At 54.1% G+C, this 12,146-nt stretch overlaps 1 protein-coding gene across 4 annotated transcripts in view; it reads right to left on the reverse strand.

Annotated features, from left to right (window-relative positions):
• Positions 1-218: 218 nt before the first annotated feature.
• Positions 219-12,146, reverse strand: part of TSEN2 (tRNA splicing endonuclease subunit 2) — a 37,287-nt gene continuing 25,359 nt past the window's right edge. For 2 of the 4 annotated variants that reach the window (XM_051851720.2, XM_070051093.1), the window contains exons 7-12: positions 10,772-10,822; positions 9,180-9,318; positions 4,458-4,494; positions 3,551-3,662; positions 2,581-2,670; positions 219-868 (exon numbers count right to left, since the gene is read on the reverse strand). In XM_051851720.2, coding sequence (XP_051707680.2) covers positions 809-868; positions 2,581-2,670; positions 3,551-3,662; positions 4,458-4,494; positions 9,180-9,318; positions 10,772-10,822 — 489 coding nt within the window. In that variant the 3' untranslated portion in view covers positions 219-808. The remainder of the gene's footprint in view (positions 869-2,580; positions 2,671-3,550; positions 3,663-4,457; positions 4,495-9,179; positions 9,319-10,771; positions 10,823-12,146) is intronic. The other 2 variants (XR_011379653.1, XR_007921661.2) reach the window with 1 other exon arrangement.

Below are 12,146 nucleotides of genomic sequence, written 5' to 3' on the forward strand. Positions count from 1 at the left end.
CGGGCCCCTTGTGGGGTCCTCAGCGCCGAGAAGACCCCACCAGTTTGCGGAACTTGGACCCTGGAGGCGTTTTGGCCCCTGTTCACCCGTGACCACCCTCTGTGTCCATTGAGCAACGTCCCTCCTCTTGCCCTCCTGTTTCCACCCAACGCCTCTCAGCATCTTCTCTGCTCTCTACCTGGTCAAAAAGAGGCTGTGGTGCACTTAGCACGCGTCAGTTTATCATGCATCTTATTTTACTTTTATTTACTCGGTAACAAATTCCCTGAAGCAAGATGTGACTGCACAGTGCGTGCTGTCCGGAGCAGCTGTTCAGCGCCTGCTGCCTCAGAGGCGTTCCTCGGCACAGCACGGGGACGGGCTCCCTGGACACCCGAGACGTGCTACTGCTGTTCCTGCCGAAAACAATCTAACACGGGGTCCACTCCCCGCAGGGGAGCAGACGTGGGTAACCAGACCCGTGAGGACGAAGGTGCTTTATAAACCGAACGGTGCAGTAGGAATGCCAACGGTTACTGCTGCCAGGCAACTGCAGGGGGAGCCCCCATCTCTGGAAGAGTCCTCCAGGCCCCGCCAAGCGGATGCGGACAGAGCAGTCAGCTCAGGCCAGCACAGCCTCGTCTCTCTCCGACGTAATCTTGTCTTTTAAAACACTGTTAACAATTTGGGGGCTGGCAGCAGCATGCCCTTAACACCTCTATCAACAGGCAATTCCAGCAACAGGACTCCTGATCCAGCCCTGAACTCGGCGCAGCGAGGAGGCTCAACAAGTATCTGTCGGTGAAGTCAGAAATCTGGGGGTGAACCGTTAGAACTCGTCTTGGTCGCTCCTCTCTCGTGAAGAAACCCAGCGGCTCAGAATCACCTCCTGCAACCCAGCAAGAACAAGGGGGCTGAATCTCAACAGCAGCAACGAGGGACCCGCCCACGCGCCTGGCGTCACAGCTGCGTCTCAGGGAGCTGTCCACGCCCATTCAGAACGAGGCTGCCGATTCCAGGTGATAAATACGAACACCAGCTGCTCTGCTTCTGATCGCGCTCCTGCTAACGCACCTGGGAGAGCAGCAGAAGTTGGCCCAAGTCCTGGGCTCCTGCCACCTGGGTGGGAGACCCAGATGGAGCTCCAGGCTCCTGGCTGTAGGCCCAGGCCTGGCTGTTGCAGCCACTTGGAGAGTGAACCAGGGGATGGAGGATCTCTCTATCTCCCTCTCTCTGTAATTCTGCCTTTCAAGTAAATAACATAAATCTTGAAAAAGACAAATCTTTCAAAAAAACATTTTCGGAGGTAGCATCATGGTGGAGTGGGTTAAGACTCCGCTTGCAACAGCAGCGTCCCATACAGGGTGCTTTGAGTCCTGGGTGCTCCACTTCTTACGCAGCTGCCTGCTAATGTGTCTGAGAAAGCAGTGGTAGATGGCCCAAGCCCCTGAGCCCTTGCACCCACAAGGGAGACTCAATAGAGTGCCACCACTCTGCTTTCACCTGGCCCAGCCCCAGCCATCGTGGGCATCTGGGGAGTGAAACAGTGGATGGAAGCTCTCTGTTTATTTCTCTCCTTCTCTGTTAACACTGCTTTTCAAATGAACAAATATTAACAAAATTATTTTCATTTACTTGAAAGGCAGAATGGCAGAGGAAGGAAGAGGGGGATAGAGGAAGAGAGGAAGAGAGAGAGAGAGAGAGAGAGAGAGAGAATCTTTTTCTATCCGCTGGTTCACTCTGAAAATGCCCACAAAAACCGGGGCTAGCCTAGGCTGAAGCTAGGAGACAGGTGCTTATTCAGGTCTCCCACGTGAGTGGCAAGGGTCCAAACATCCACTGCCTCCTAGGATACATTCGCAGGAAACTGGATCGGAATGGAGGGTCTGGGACTTGAACTGGTGCCCCTGTATGGGGTGTGGGCATGGTAAGCAGTGGCTTAGCCCCCAGCACCACATGTCCATCCCAAATGCTAGCACTTAATGTCAGAACTGCACCTGTGATGGTGCTGGTGTGCCCGTGTCAGCCACTGAGAAGGAAGGCATGGACTTCGATCAGCAGTTTACAAGCAGGACCAATTGGAGGGAGGAGCCGCTGGGGTCTGGAGACTGAGCAGTGGCTCTGTGGGGTTCAGGGGAGTGTGAAGAGCAAGGCGACTTGCACAAAGAAGGAAGGAAAGCCCTGGCACACTGGGTGTGGGCGGGAGCTCCGGATGCCCCGGAGTTCCACCTGCGGGGGTGGGGTATCCAACCACGACCTCAACAAAGACAGGAGGGGGCTCAGCTCATACGGAAGCCATATGCAAAGTTCAAGAGAAAGTTGCCAAGGACTCTGGGCGCTGGGAGTGAGCCTTATGGGAGGTCTTGGGGTGCTCGGGGGCCAGAGACTGCCAGGTTCAACTGAGAGACAGCCAGGCCACAGGCTAAGAGGCAGGGACTCAGCACAGTGGGAGGGCAGTGGGCTCAGCGGGAAGGGGTGGGACACAGCCCATGGGGCCAAGAGGCCTTTCTGCTCCCACTTATTTTCGGGACCACCTGTTTGAAGGATGTAACATGATGCATGGAATCGGGGGGGATGATGTGACCGTCTGGGTTTACCCACCTGGACTTGGATTCTTTTCATACATTCTGGGGAGTCCATTTCCTCGTCAGTCATGGTAGAGGGTTTAATCAAGTAACACAGCATAAGCTCCTGTTGAGAGAGGACAAACACTCTGAACACTACAGAACAACAGCACCAAGGTGGGGAGGCAGGAGGCACACACGGCCTCCCTTTCCTCACAGCGTGGGCTCCCAGACACCCCACAAAGGGAAGCCCCAGGCACAATTCCCCTGAAAACTTAATGACCAAGGCGTGCCTTCCTCACTAAGGCCCCGCTGTTCAGTGAACACTGACCAGCATGCCGACGATGGACACAGCACTGAAGACGTGACACGGAGGTGCCATGAATGCTCCCTAGGCCACGCCGAGCCCAGGCAACGTCTCCTGCCCTTGGTGGTTATCACCAGCCCAGCTGAGACCCCAGCAGCGGGGGACAAAGTGGCAGGGGCCCAGGGATCACCAGGACAGCCCTGCTAAGGTGCAGCTTTCCTCCTGTCAAAGGCCACCCGGCTGGGGGTCTGAGGCCCAGTTCTGCACACGAGCCATGTGACCTGATTACTCAGCACCCCTGCAGCTCCTCAAGCCAGGAGCCATGCTGTGGCGGGGAGCACTGAGTGTTAACTCCCTTCCTCTCCCTTTCAAGAGATCTGCAGACTGATGACAGGCAGTCCTGGTTTTGACTCCCTTGGAATAGGTGTGTGTGTGCGCGCGCACACACACCAGTGTGAAGAACTGCAGCCCACAGAGCGAGGCCTCCCCTGGCAGGGACAGCAGTGCCCGCCCACGTCCGATCCCCCCGGGAGCGCTGCGGCTCCATCCCTGCGGCTTCACGTCAACGTCCACCCGGACAACGGGAGGCGGCCCAGACCCTGATCATGCAGAATTTCAAGGGCAGGAACGCTGTGACGTTCCTACAAGGGCGTTCTGACTCCACTACGTGCAGACAGACGCCAAAGCCACGCGGGGTCACCTTGGAGACGTTCGCTGAGACCCTGCTCAGGGCGGCCAGCGCCCTCCAGCTGAATGGCCTGCGGGCCGTGCCCTGGAAACGGTCGTCCACGAGCTCAACGATGACGGAGTAGCTGCAAGACACACGAGAGGCTTTCAGGAACAAAAGGCACGAAACCAACCCGCGCAGAAAGCGCACTGTCCTACTGGGAACGAAGGCACAGAAAATAAACTACATCATCTGACCCTCACGCCCTTGGACGGCTGGTGACGAAATACCAAGGAAAATACACTTTTAAGTTAGAAGCTTTCTGTCCTAGTCCCAGACCTACAGGAAGAACAGAGCTGTAAATTCCCTTGCCTGCTTACACACGAGCGCCTATCACACGGACGGACTGAATGCTGAACTCCAGGACAGGCAGCACCCTCACCTCTCAACTTCCTGGCGCAGGATACAATTCGTGCTGAGTCATGGGCACAGAACACCTGCTCCTCTCAAGCCAAGAAGAGCACGACTTGTTTCTAGGGCACTGAAAACTACAACGAGAGGCTAGAAATTTCCTCATGTCCCTCCAATTCATTAACTTATTTAGAAAAATCTCTATCTAGAGGCCAGTGCTGCATCGCAGCGGGTAAAGCCCACCGCCTGCCATGTGGGCCTCCCAAATGGGCTCTGGTTCCTATCCTGGCTGCTCCACTTCCGATCCGGCTCCCTGCTAATGGCCTAGGAAAAGCAGCAGAAGATGGCCAAGTGCTTGGGCCCCTGCGCCCATGCAGGAGACCCAGATGAAGCTCCTGGCTGTGGCATGGGCCAGTGCTGGCCACCTGGGCAGTAAACCAGCAGATGAAAGAAATCTCTCTTTCTCTCTTGCTCTCCCTCTCCCTCTGCTACCAAAAATAAGTAAATCTTAAAAAAAATGGCTCCAAACCTTGCATGGTAGAACGGAGGCCCCTTCCGGTAGAGCACTGTAAAGGAGGAGAAACAGGCGATGAACCACCGCTCTGACTCGGCAGCTTCCTCTCTCTCTGCTTCTGCAGAGGTGAGCCAGCCCCGAACCGTCCGTGCAGGTCATCTCCACACGCCTTGGGCTATTTCCAAATACAGGCCCCCCCCCCCCAACTAAAACCAAGTACAGTCAACCAGACAAACCTGTGGCCAAGACCCTGGCCCCCCACTCTGCTGGGTGACGCCCCCAGGCCTGCCTGTAGGACTCCCTGCACACACAGCCTGCGCCTGGTTCCTCAGGAAGGCGACCCAGGAGGCGGGGTGTCGGAGGCCGTGAGCAACCGCGACTCTTCTGGGAGTGGATCCGCCACCAGTGAGACGTGCACTTGGGATTTCACAGGAACAGACTCGGGTTTATACGTAACTACAGCTAAGGGAGTCACCCCCAAAGTGCACAGTGTTGGCAAACTCTTAGCTGCCCCCTGGGCTAAAACCAACTCGGGAAACCTGGAGGAGTTCTGCCTGCCCTGAGGGACTGGGTTACGTCCTTTTCCATGGAGCAGCCCTGCGGCCACGCGGGACCCTCACAGCAGACTTCAGCCCGACAGCCACAGCCATAGAGGAGCCCCGGGACGACGCAGTATGCAGCCACCGAACCTCGCTCCCTGCCATTTCTCATGACCTCGCGTCCTTTTTATTACACTCTTACTCAGACAGTATTTACAGTACCGGGCGAGTGGGTTCGAATTCACTGAGGCAACAATCTGAGTAAACATGGGGACACACACTCAGCCTTTGGAGACGCGGTACAGCGGAAGGCAACCACACGCCGGAGTGGACATGAACCCAGAGTGTGCTTTCTGCTCATCTCTGCCAGGGCAGGACGGGAAACTTGATGCAAATCATTAACTTCCCTAAGCCTGTTTCTAAAATGAAGGCACTAAGGGAAAGTAAGAATTCTCCAGCCCTGACATGCATCACCTGCGAGCAAACTCATGTCTTCAATGCCACCAGTGTCTGGACAGCAGCTCACGCCCACCCAGCAGGCAGAAGCTAAAAGCCTGGACGCTGGCAGCAGATGAGCCCGAGGCCTGGCAGTGCCACGACCGAGTGACAACTCCCCTTGCTGTGACTTCTTCATGGAAAACAGAAGCAGTGGAAGCACAGTATCAGCGGTGTTTGGCCTAGTGGTTAGTGTGCTAGTTAAGATGCCAGTGTCTCAGACCAGAGTGCCTGGGTTTGATTCCCAGCCTCAGCGATGGACTCAGTAATCGGGGCCTAGCACCCACATGCACTGAGTTTTACCTGCCCCAGCCACTGCGGGTGCTGTGGGCATTGTGAGCAACTGGGGAGCTCTCTCTCTCTCTTTGGTAAATACTTTTATTTAAAAAAAGTGACCAATGATAATTGTAATGATAGTGTAATCAGAGGAAAAGGTGACTTATTTGTTTACAAAAATGCCTGCCAAGTAGAAGGACAAAGCTTCCAAAGTGTGCCCCTGACTCCAGAGAGAGGTCCTTCACCCGCTGGTTCACTCCCCAAACGGCTGCAACGGCCAGGGCTGCGCTGATCCGAAGCCAGGAGCCAGGGGCTTCTTCTGGGTCTCCCACACAGATGCAGGGGCCATCTTCTACTGCTTTCCCAGGCCATAGCAGAGAGGAGGATTGGAAGTGGAGCCGCCAGGACATGAACCGGCGTCCATATGGGATGCCAGCCCTCAGACTACTTCTTATTTTTCTTCGGCACTACATGGCATTCTTTGGAGCTGCATGCAGCCTGTACTTTAGGTTAAAATGGATTACGTATGCAAATATGGAGAAGTTAACAAAAATATTAAAGTTTGACTAGAAAAATAAGCCAAGAAGATAGTTTAGCAAAGAACCAGAAAGGGAGCTGGGAGGAAGACCCATCTCCTTGTTGTGACAAGTCCAGAGCTGCCCCAAGCACCCTCCTGTGGGCTCAGAACTAGCTGTCAGCTCCCTGTTGGCTTTGAATGGTTCCTGCTGGCCACTTCCATTCTGGGACATCAGGGAGCAGAGAAATCACGTGACCAAATTCACTCAGGGCAAACCCAAAGCTGGAGTGGTGGGGCGGGCCTCTGGCTAACAGCCGTTGAGGTACTGCTTGGAATACCTGCAGCTCAATCGGGTTGCCTGGGTTCAAGTCCCCATTCCACTTCCAATCCGGCTTCCTGCCTGTGCACACCCTGGGAAGCCGTACTTGGGTCCTGCTGCATGGAGACCCTAGTGGAGTTTCAGACTCCCTTCTTCTTGGCCCAGCTATGGCTGTTGCAGGCACCTGGGAAGTGAGCCCGTAGATGGAAGGTCTCTGTCACTCTGCCTTTCAAAGAGATAAAAATAAATAAAACTTCAACAGAAGATAAAACTGGAGGGGGTGTGGTGGACACCTGGGAGTTACCGGACCTTTCGGTCATCCCACCACTGTGAGGACAAAGCAGCAGTGCAAGCCTGTGCCGGGCGGGGGCTGGCGTTCGTCAGGTGCGGTGGGAGGACGGAGCTCAGAGCCAGGCGGCCCCGCACTCTGTATTCTGTAACTGCAGGACTCCAAAAGGAGGCGAACAACGCAGGGAGAGCGGGGAGGCGGACAGCAGAACACAGGAAGGCAGCAGCCAGGGAGCTGGTGAGCGGCAGCGTGCGGCACGGCTCTGAGCTCCTGGTCCTGCTCTCCCCAAGGGCAACCCAAGGTCAAGGAGCTCGGCAGCTGCACCTGACCTGAGCTGCGTCACCTGCTCTGAGCACTGCTCCTGGATGAAATGTGACCGACAAGGTTCACTCAGGGAGGTTTCCTTGCTAAGAAGCGAGCGTCCCAATGCCCTTCACCTCTGAGGACAAAGAACTGCTCAGAGAGGCTGTCCTGGGTTTCACCCACCTTGGCAGTTGCAGGGTACATGTGACTAGGCCACCAGCCTGCAGACTAACTCTAATACTGTTAAAAAGCAGCAAGTCCACGCAGCCCCGCCTGCGCAAGCACAGGGACCATCAGGAGACCCTGGCCAATGCTGCCGGGCCAGTCTGGCTGTGCACAGGAGCCACAGACCTGGTCCCACGTGGACTGCACAGTGACCAGGAAAGGACAACGGGTCCCAACGGACAATGGCCTCCAGGAAGTTGTCAATTCAGCAATTTCCTTTTCTCTTTCAAATGTTTGCCCATCCATCCATCCATGTCTCCATCCATGTCTCCAGCCATCCTTTAACCTGGGGAAGTCTGTTCTCTGTATCAGCTAGACCACGGACGACACTGCGCTGCAGCGGAAGAGGCCTCCCAGGCGGACGGCATCACAGGTGTTCCAGAGGCGGTGTCCTCACCACCAAGGGCAAACGCAAGCTCACGGGGATTAAGGAATGTGTCTGAGTCGCACAGCACTAAGAGGCAGGGCTGGCCGGGAGCCCGACCTCTCCTCCTGACCTGGCCAGCTCTCAGGGCACTCCTGCACCCCAAGTGGCTACTCTTATGAGGCATGAAAAGGAGAACCAGGTGAGAATCCAGTGAAGAAAAACGGACAGGCCCATCACTTATTTAAAAGGTGAGGACTGTGGCCAACACAACTGTCCTGGAACCTAGCAAACTAGTCTGGAGCTCATCGGCAGGGCTCAGCTCCCCCTGCAAGTCTCTGCTTCCATTCTGCCCCCTCGTCATTCGCCGGACAGCAGGCAGAGGGGCTGGTAAACAGTCACTGCAGTCCACCGCTCCTCTGCTGACAGTCTTCCCAGGATTCCCATCCAAAAACATGCAGCGTGTCTGCGAGGGCCCAGACGTCCCCTCCGACCACCCCTCCACGCGCCTCTGCCTGCCCGGCCCTGCCTCGCGGTGTGTGCGGCTGCTCACCCTGCCCGGCGTGCTCTTTAAGCTGCTGGTTCCCTGCGTTCCCGTCTTCTCAGCGTCCGTTCCCGGGCAGTCTAACACCCTTCCCCCCCGTTTCTTCACTCGGCTTTCGCTCCTTTCCAGCACTTCCTAGTCCCTGAAATTCCCTGTCTTTGAGCGCCTCCAGCCCTCCCCTCCCAAGAGTTCGCCTGGTTCACCTCTGTATTCTCAGAACCTAGAACAGCACCAGGCCCACAGCTGCCCTCGGGAATTACATGCTGCGTGGAGAGCCCTCACCTGAGGACAGCCTGGGACGCGGTCCTGCGAGGAAGCTTCTAAGAGCGGGGACCCAGAATTCATAGCCCCGCCACGCACGGTTCAGGCCAATGACCTACCCTAGCACGAAAATGTGAAAATGAATGTGGCCTTTGCTTTCTGACCATGCTCTCCACCCCAGTCCTAACCACCCATTTCCTTTTTTTAACCTATTTTTTCTTAATTTATCTAGCTATGTGTTTATTTAAAGGCACAGAATCTTTCATCCTATGGTTTATTTTTCATATGCCTGCAACACCCACAGCTGAATCAGGCCAAAGCCAGGAGCCTGGAGCTCCATCCGAGTCTCTCACATGGCTGGTAGAAATATGAACAGGAAGCTGGATCAGAAGCCAAGACTCACAACAAAACACCCCAACATGAGATGTGGGGGTCCCAAGTGGCGTCTTAACCACTGAGCCAAACACTAACCCCCCAACGTTCTTTCTAAGGCAGAGGAGGAGACCTTTGAAAAGATCCGCAGAGGCACACAGAACCAACTCCATCTTCCACGGTGACCCTGCAACAACCCTGGGCTCACGTCTACCACACCAAGGGCCACTTACACAGGTCCGTCCCGTACTTGAGCCCCACTTTGGGCACCCAGCCCTTGCTTCGGAAATAGTGGTAGGCCAGGTAGGTGGTCCTGAACGTGGGCTGCACCGCACTGAAGGCTTCCCAGAGTTTCATTATCGTTAAAGGTTCCTAAGTTAAAAACAAGCAAAGGAATGCATTATTACGCATGAACTGACTCACCACTCAGCCAGTGGGTCACCACTGACACTCAGGGTGGAGCTGAAGCAGCCAATGAACCCCCAACAGAGGGCTTCAGCAGGAGCAGCCCCCAGCCACACGAGTCATCAGGTGCTGAAGGGGACTAAGAGGAAAACAGTTCCAGGGCAAACAGCCTCCACCATCCCAGCACGCTGGAGTAAGGAACCTGTGCAAGCTGACACTAAAACTAATTTCACCTGCTTTTCTCTGTACGCTTTCTTTAGTGAGGCTACGAATAAAATCTAACAGGACACACGTGGCTCCCACTGGAGGCTGCCGTTCTGTCTCTCAGCTCAGCTCTGGAGACTTAGGAAGGCAACATTTGAGAATGAGAAGTGGCCAAGGGTGGGTGAAGGGTCCTGGACGAGATGGGGGCTGGGGAGGGAATTTCCAGGCAGAGAAACCTGGGTCTCACAGACCCTCAATGAGGCGAGATCGGGAAAGGTGAAAACCATTGTGTAAAAGTTTCAGGAAAAAACGCGGCTCCATTTAGTCTCCAAATTAGTGATTAGCTACCTGATGGCATAAACTAACAATGCAAGTGCTCAAAAGATTTTCTATTTCTTATTGAAAAGAAATGTTTGGTTCAGAGAATATTCTGGGGCTTCAACAATAAAAAATAATACAACAACAAACTAAAACCAAGTTTGGAAAGTTTTTCACTTCGTTTCAGTGCTGTTGTGACACTCAAGCCAATCAAGTCTTCAGTCGCTTCGGCTCAGTGTGCCTCAGGCTCTGACTGAACTCCACAGACGAGCCAGAGTCGGCTTTTCTTTTCCTTTCTTGTTGCTAACGTGAAACGCCACACCCGAGAGGCCTTCCAACCCCATGCAAGGAAGCACCCCAGCCCTGCGGGGACAAGCCACGGCCTTGCAGGAGAGCTGGGGCTCCCAGCGCGGCCAGCCCCGCATTTTCCAGAGGCCGACTCTCCAGTGCTGCTAGAATTGTCCGGCAGGTTCCAGCTGAGGCCGAGAGGCACACTGGGGCCGGGAATGGGCACCTCGTGGGAAAGCAAGTCACATGTGGCCAGACTCCTGTTTTCCAAATCACTGGGATGCTGGTGAAAAAGCCCGATGCACTTACAGGCAAACGGATGATAAAATTATGTGCTCCCAAGAACAGAATGAAATACACTCTGTTCCTACCTGCTGTTCTGCTCACCGTTCCTTTTTTATTTGATTTACAGATGCTCCCTTACTTCGGTACCAATAAACCCTTCCTAAGTTGAGTGTATCTTACGTGGGAAATGCACAAACTACACCTGGCCTGTCACGCATCACACCCTATTCCAGTCAGTTCCAGGACGCAGAAATGTGTTAAACAGTACCGGCACTAGCAGGCCCGCTTCTGGCACGAAGGGGATTAAACAAAGCAAACATCTCACCTTCTCATAGTAAATACTGAGGCAGCCCAGAGCGTACACCAGGAAGAAGGCCTGAAAACGGAGCAAACGGGAAACACTCATTAGACATCGCTCCATTCCCGTTAACTATCTTACAGACTGATAGCTCTTCACTCACAAATCAAGTTCATTCTTCGCATTTCTCTTTCCTTCCTTCTCCCTCTCTCCCTCTCTCTGAGGCTGTTAGAAACAGCTTTCTCGGCTAGTATACTCCCCAGCAAGGGCTGGGCAGGGCCAGGCTGAAACCAGGAGTCAGGAACTCAATCCAGGTCTCCCATACAGGTGGCAGAAGCCCAGTCCACCAGGGTCATCACCACTTCTTCCTAGGTCTGCATTAGTGAGAAGCTGGGAGCCCAGGCACTCTGATAGGGGATGCAAGCATATGGAGAATTAAGCCAAACAACTTAATTTGTTGATCATCATCAAATGGTTACATATTTCTTGCATGGTTCAAACTGAAAAAAATAAAAACAAAAAAACAAACCTAAGAAAACAAGAATGGTACTAACTGGCTTAAACCAGTAAGAAACAAAACAACTGTATGAATTTTCACATAATGTATTTTCATCCTAAAAATCTACATAATTTAACTGAAGAGTGTCTACAGCTACAACAGATTGCTGTGACTAAAAATGCTCAGGGGATTGCCTCCCTTGAAAACCACGTCAAGCTGAGAAAAACAACAGGCAAAAACTCTGTGCGAAGTGTGGGGCAGTGCAAACTCAGCTGAAATAACAAAGCAGAAGTTTCTGGGTCGCCCCTGCTGTGCAGTCTATGTGTATGATGGCAAGGTGTATCTATCAGCTTCATGGCATGGCGACAGGATCTTCACAAATGCACGCACGGGCGGCTGGAGGAATAACGGCGAATAAAGCTGGTCCTCCTGAATAAAATCACACCTGAGTGGAAATAAACACGGCTCTCTGATAAAAACGATCACAGCCAAGCACCGACACCAACAGCCGCGTGCTGCTGGCTTCAACTGTGTGGGTGACGAGGCTCCATGGGTCCAGACTAGAAGGGGTGTGGGGGCTGGGGTGCAGCAGGTGACTCAGTGGCAGCTGGCAGTAAGACTGGGTTATTTTGCAAGTATGAGGGAGAAAGATGAGATTCAAAACCAAACCACGCCCAATCCTGCATCCGATCCCTCTGCTGTCACAGCAGCCAGGGTCAGAGTCAGAGCAGCGGGGCGAGATCTGGCACACAGCATTCACTCTGATGGCCTCCTCATGGCTCCCCATGCCCTACCCAAATCCCGCACACACACAACAGGCCACAGCACCCAGGGGAGCACGGCGGCCCAGAGTCAGGCTCTGAGCAGCTGCTGTCCTGGGGATCCCTCAGGAAGCGACCTGGT

Source organism: Oryctolagus cuniculus, chromosome 10, assembly GCF_964237555.1.
Source record: "Oryctolagus cuniculus chromosome 10, mOryCun1.1, whole genome shotgun sequence".
In the NCBI taxonomy this organism is placed as follows: Eukaryota; Metazoa; Chordata; class Mammalia; order Lagomorpha; family Leporidae; genus Oryctolagus; species Oryctolagus cuniculus.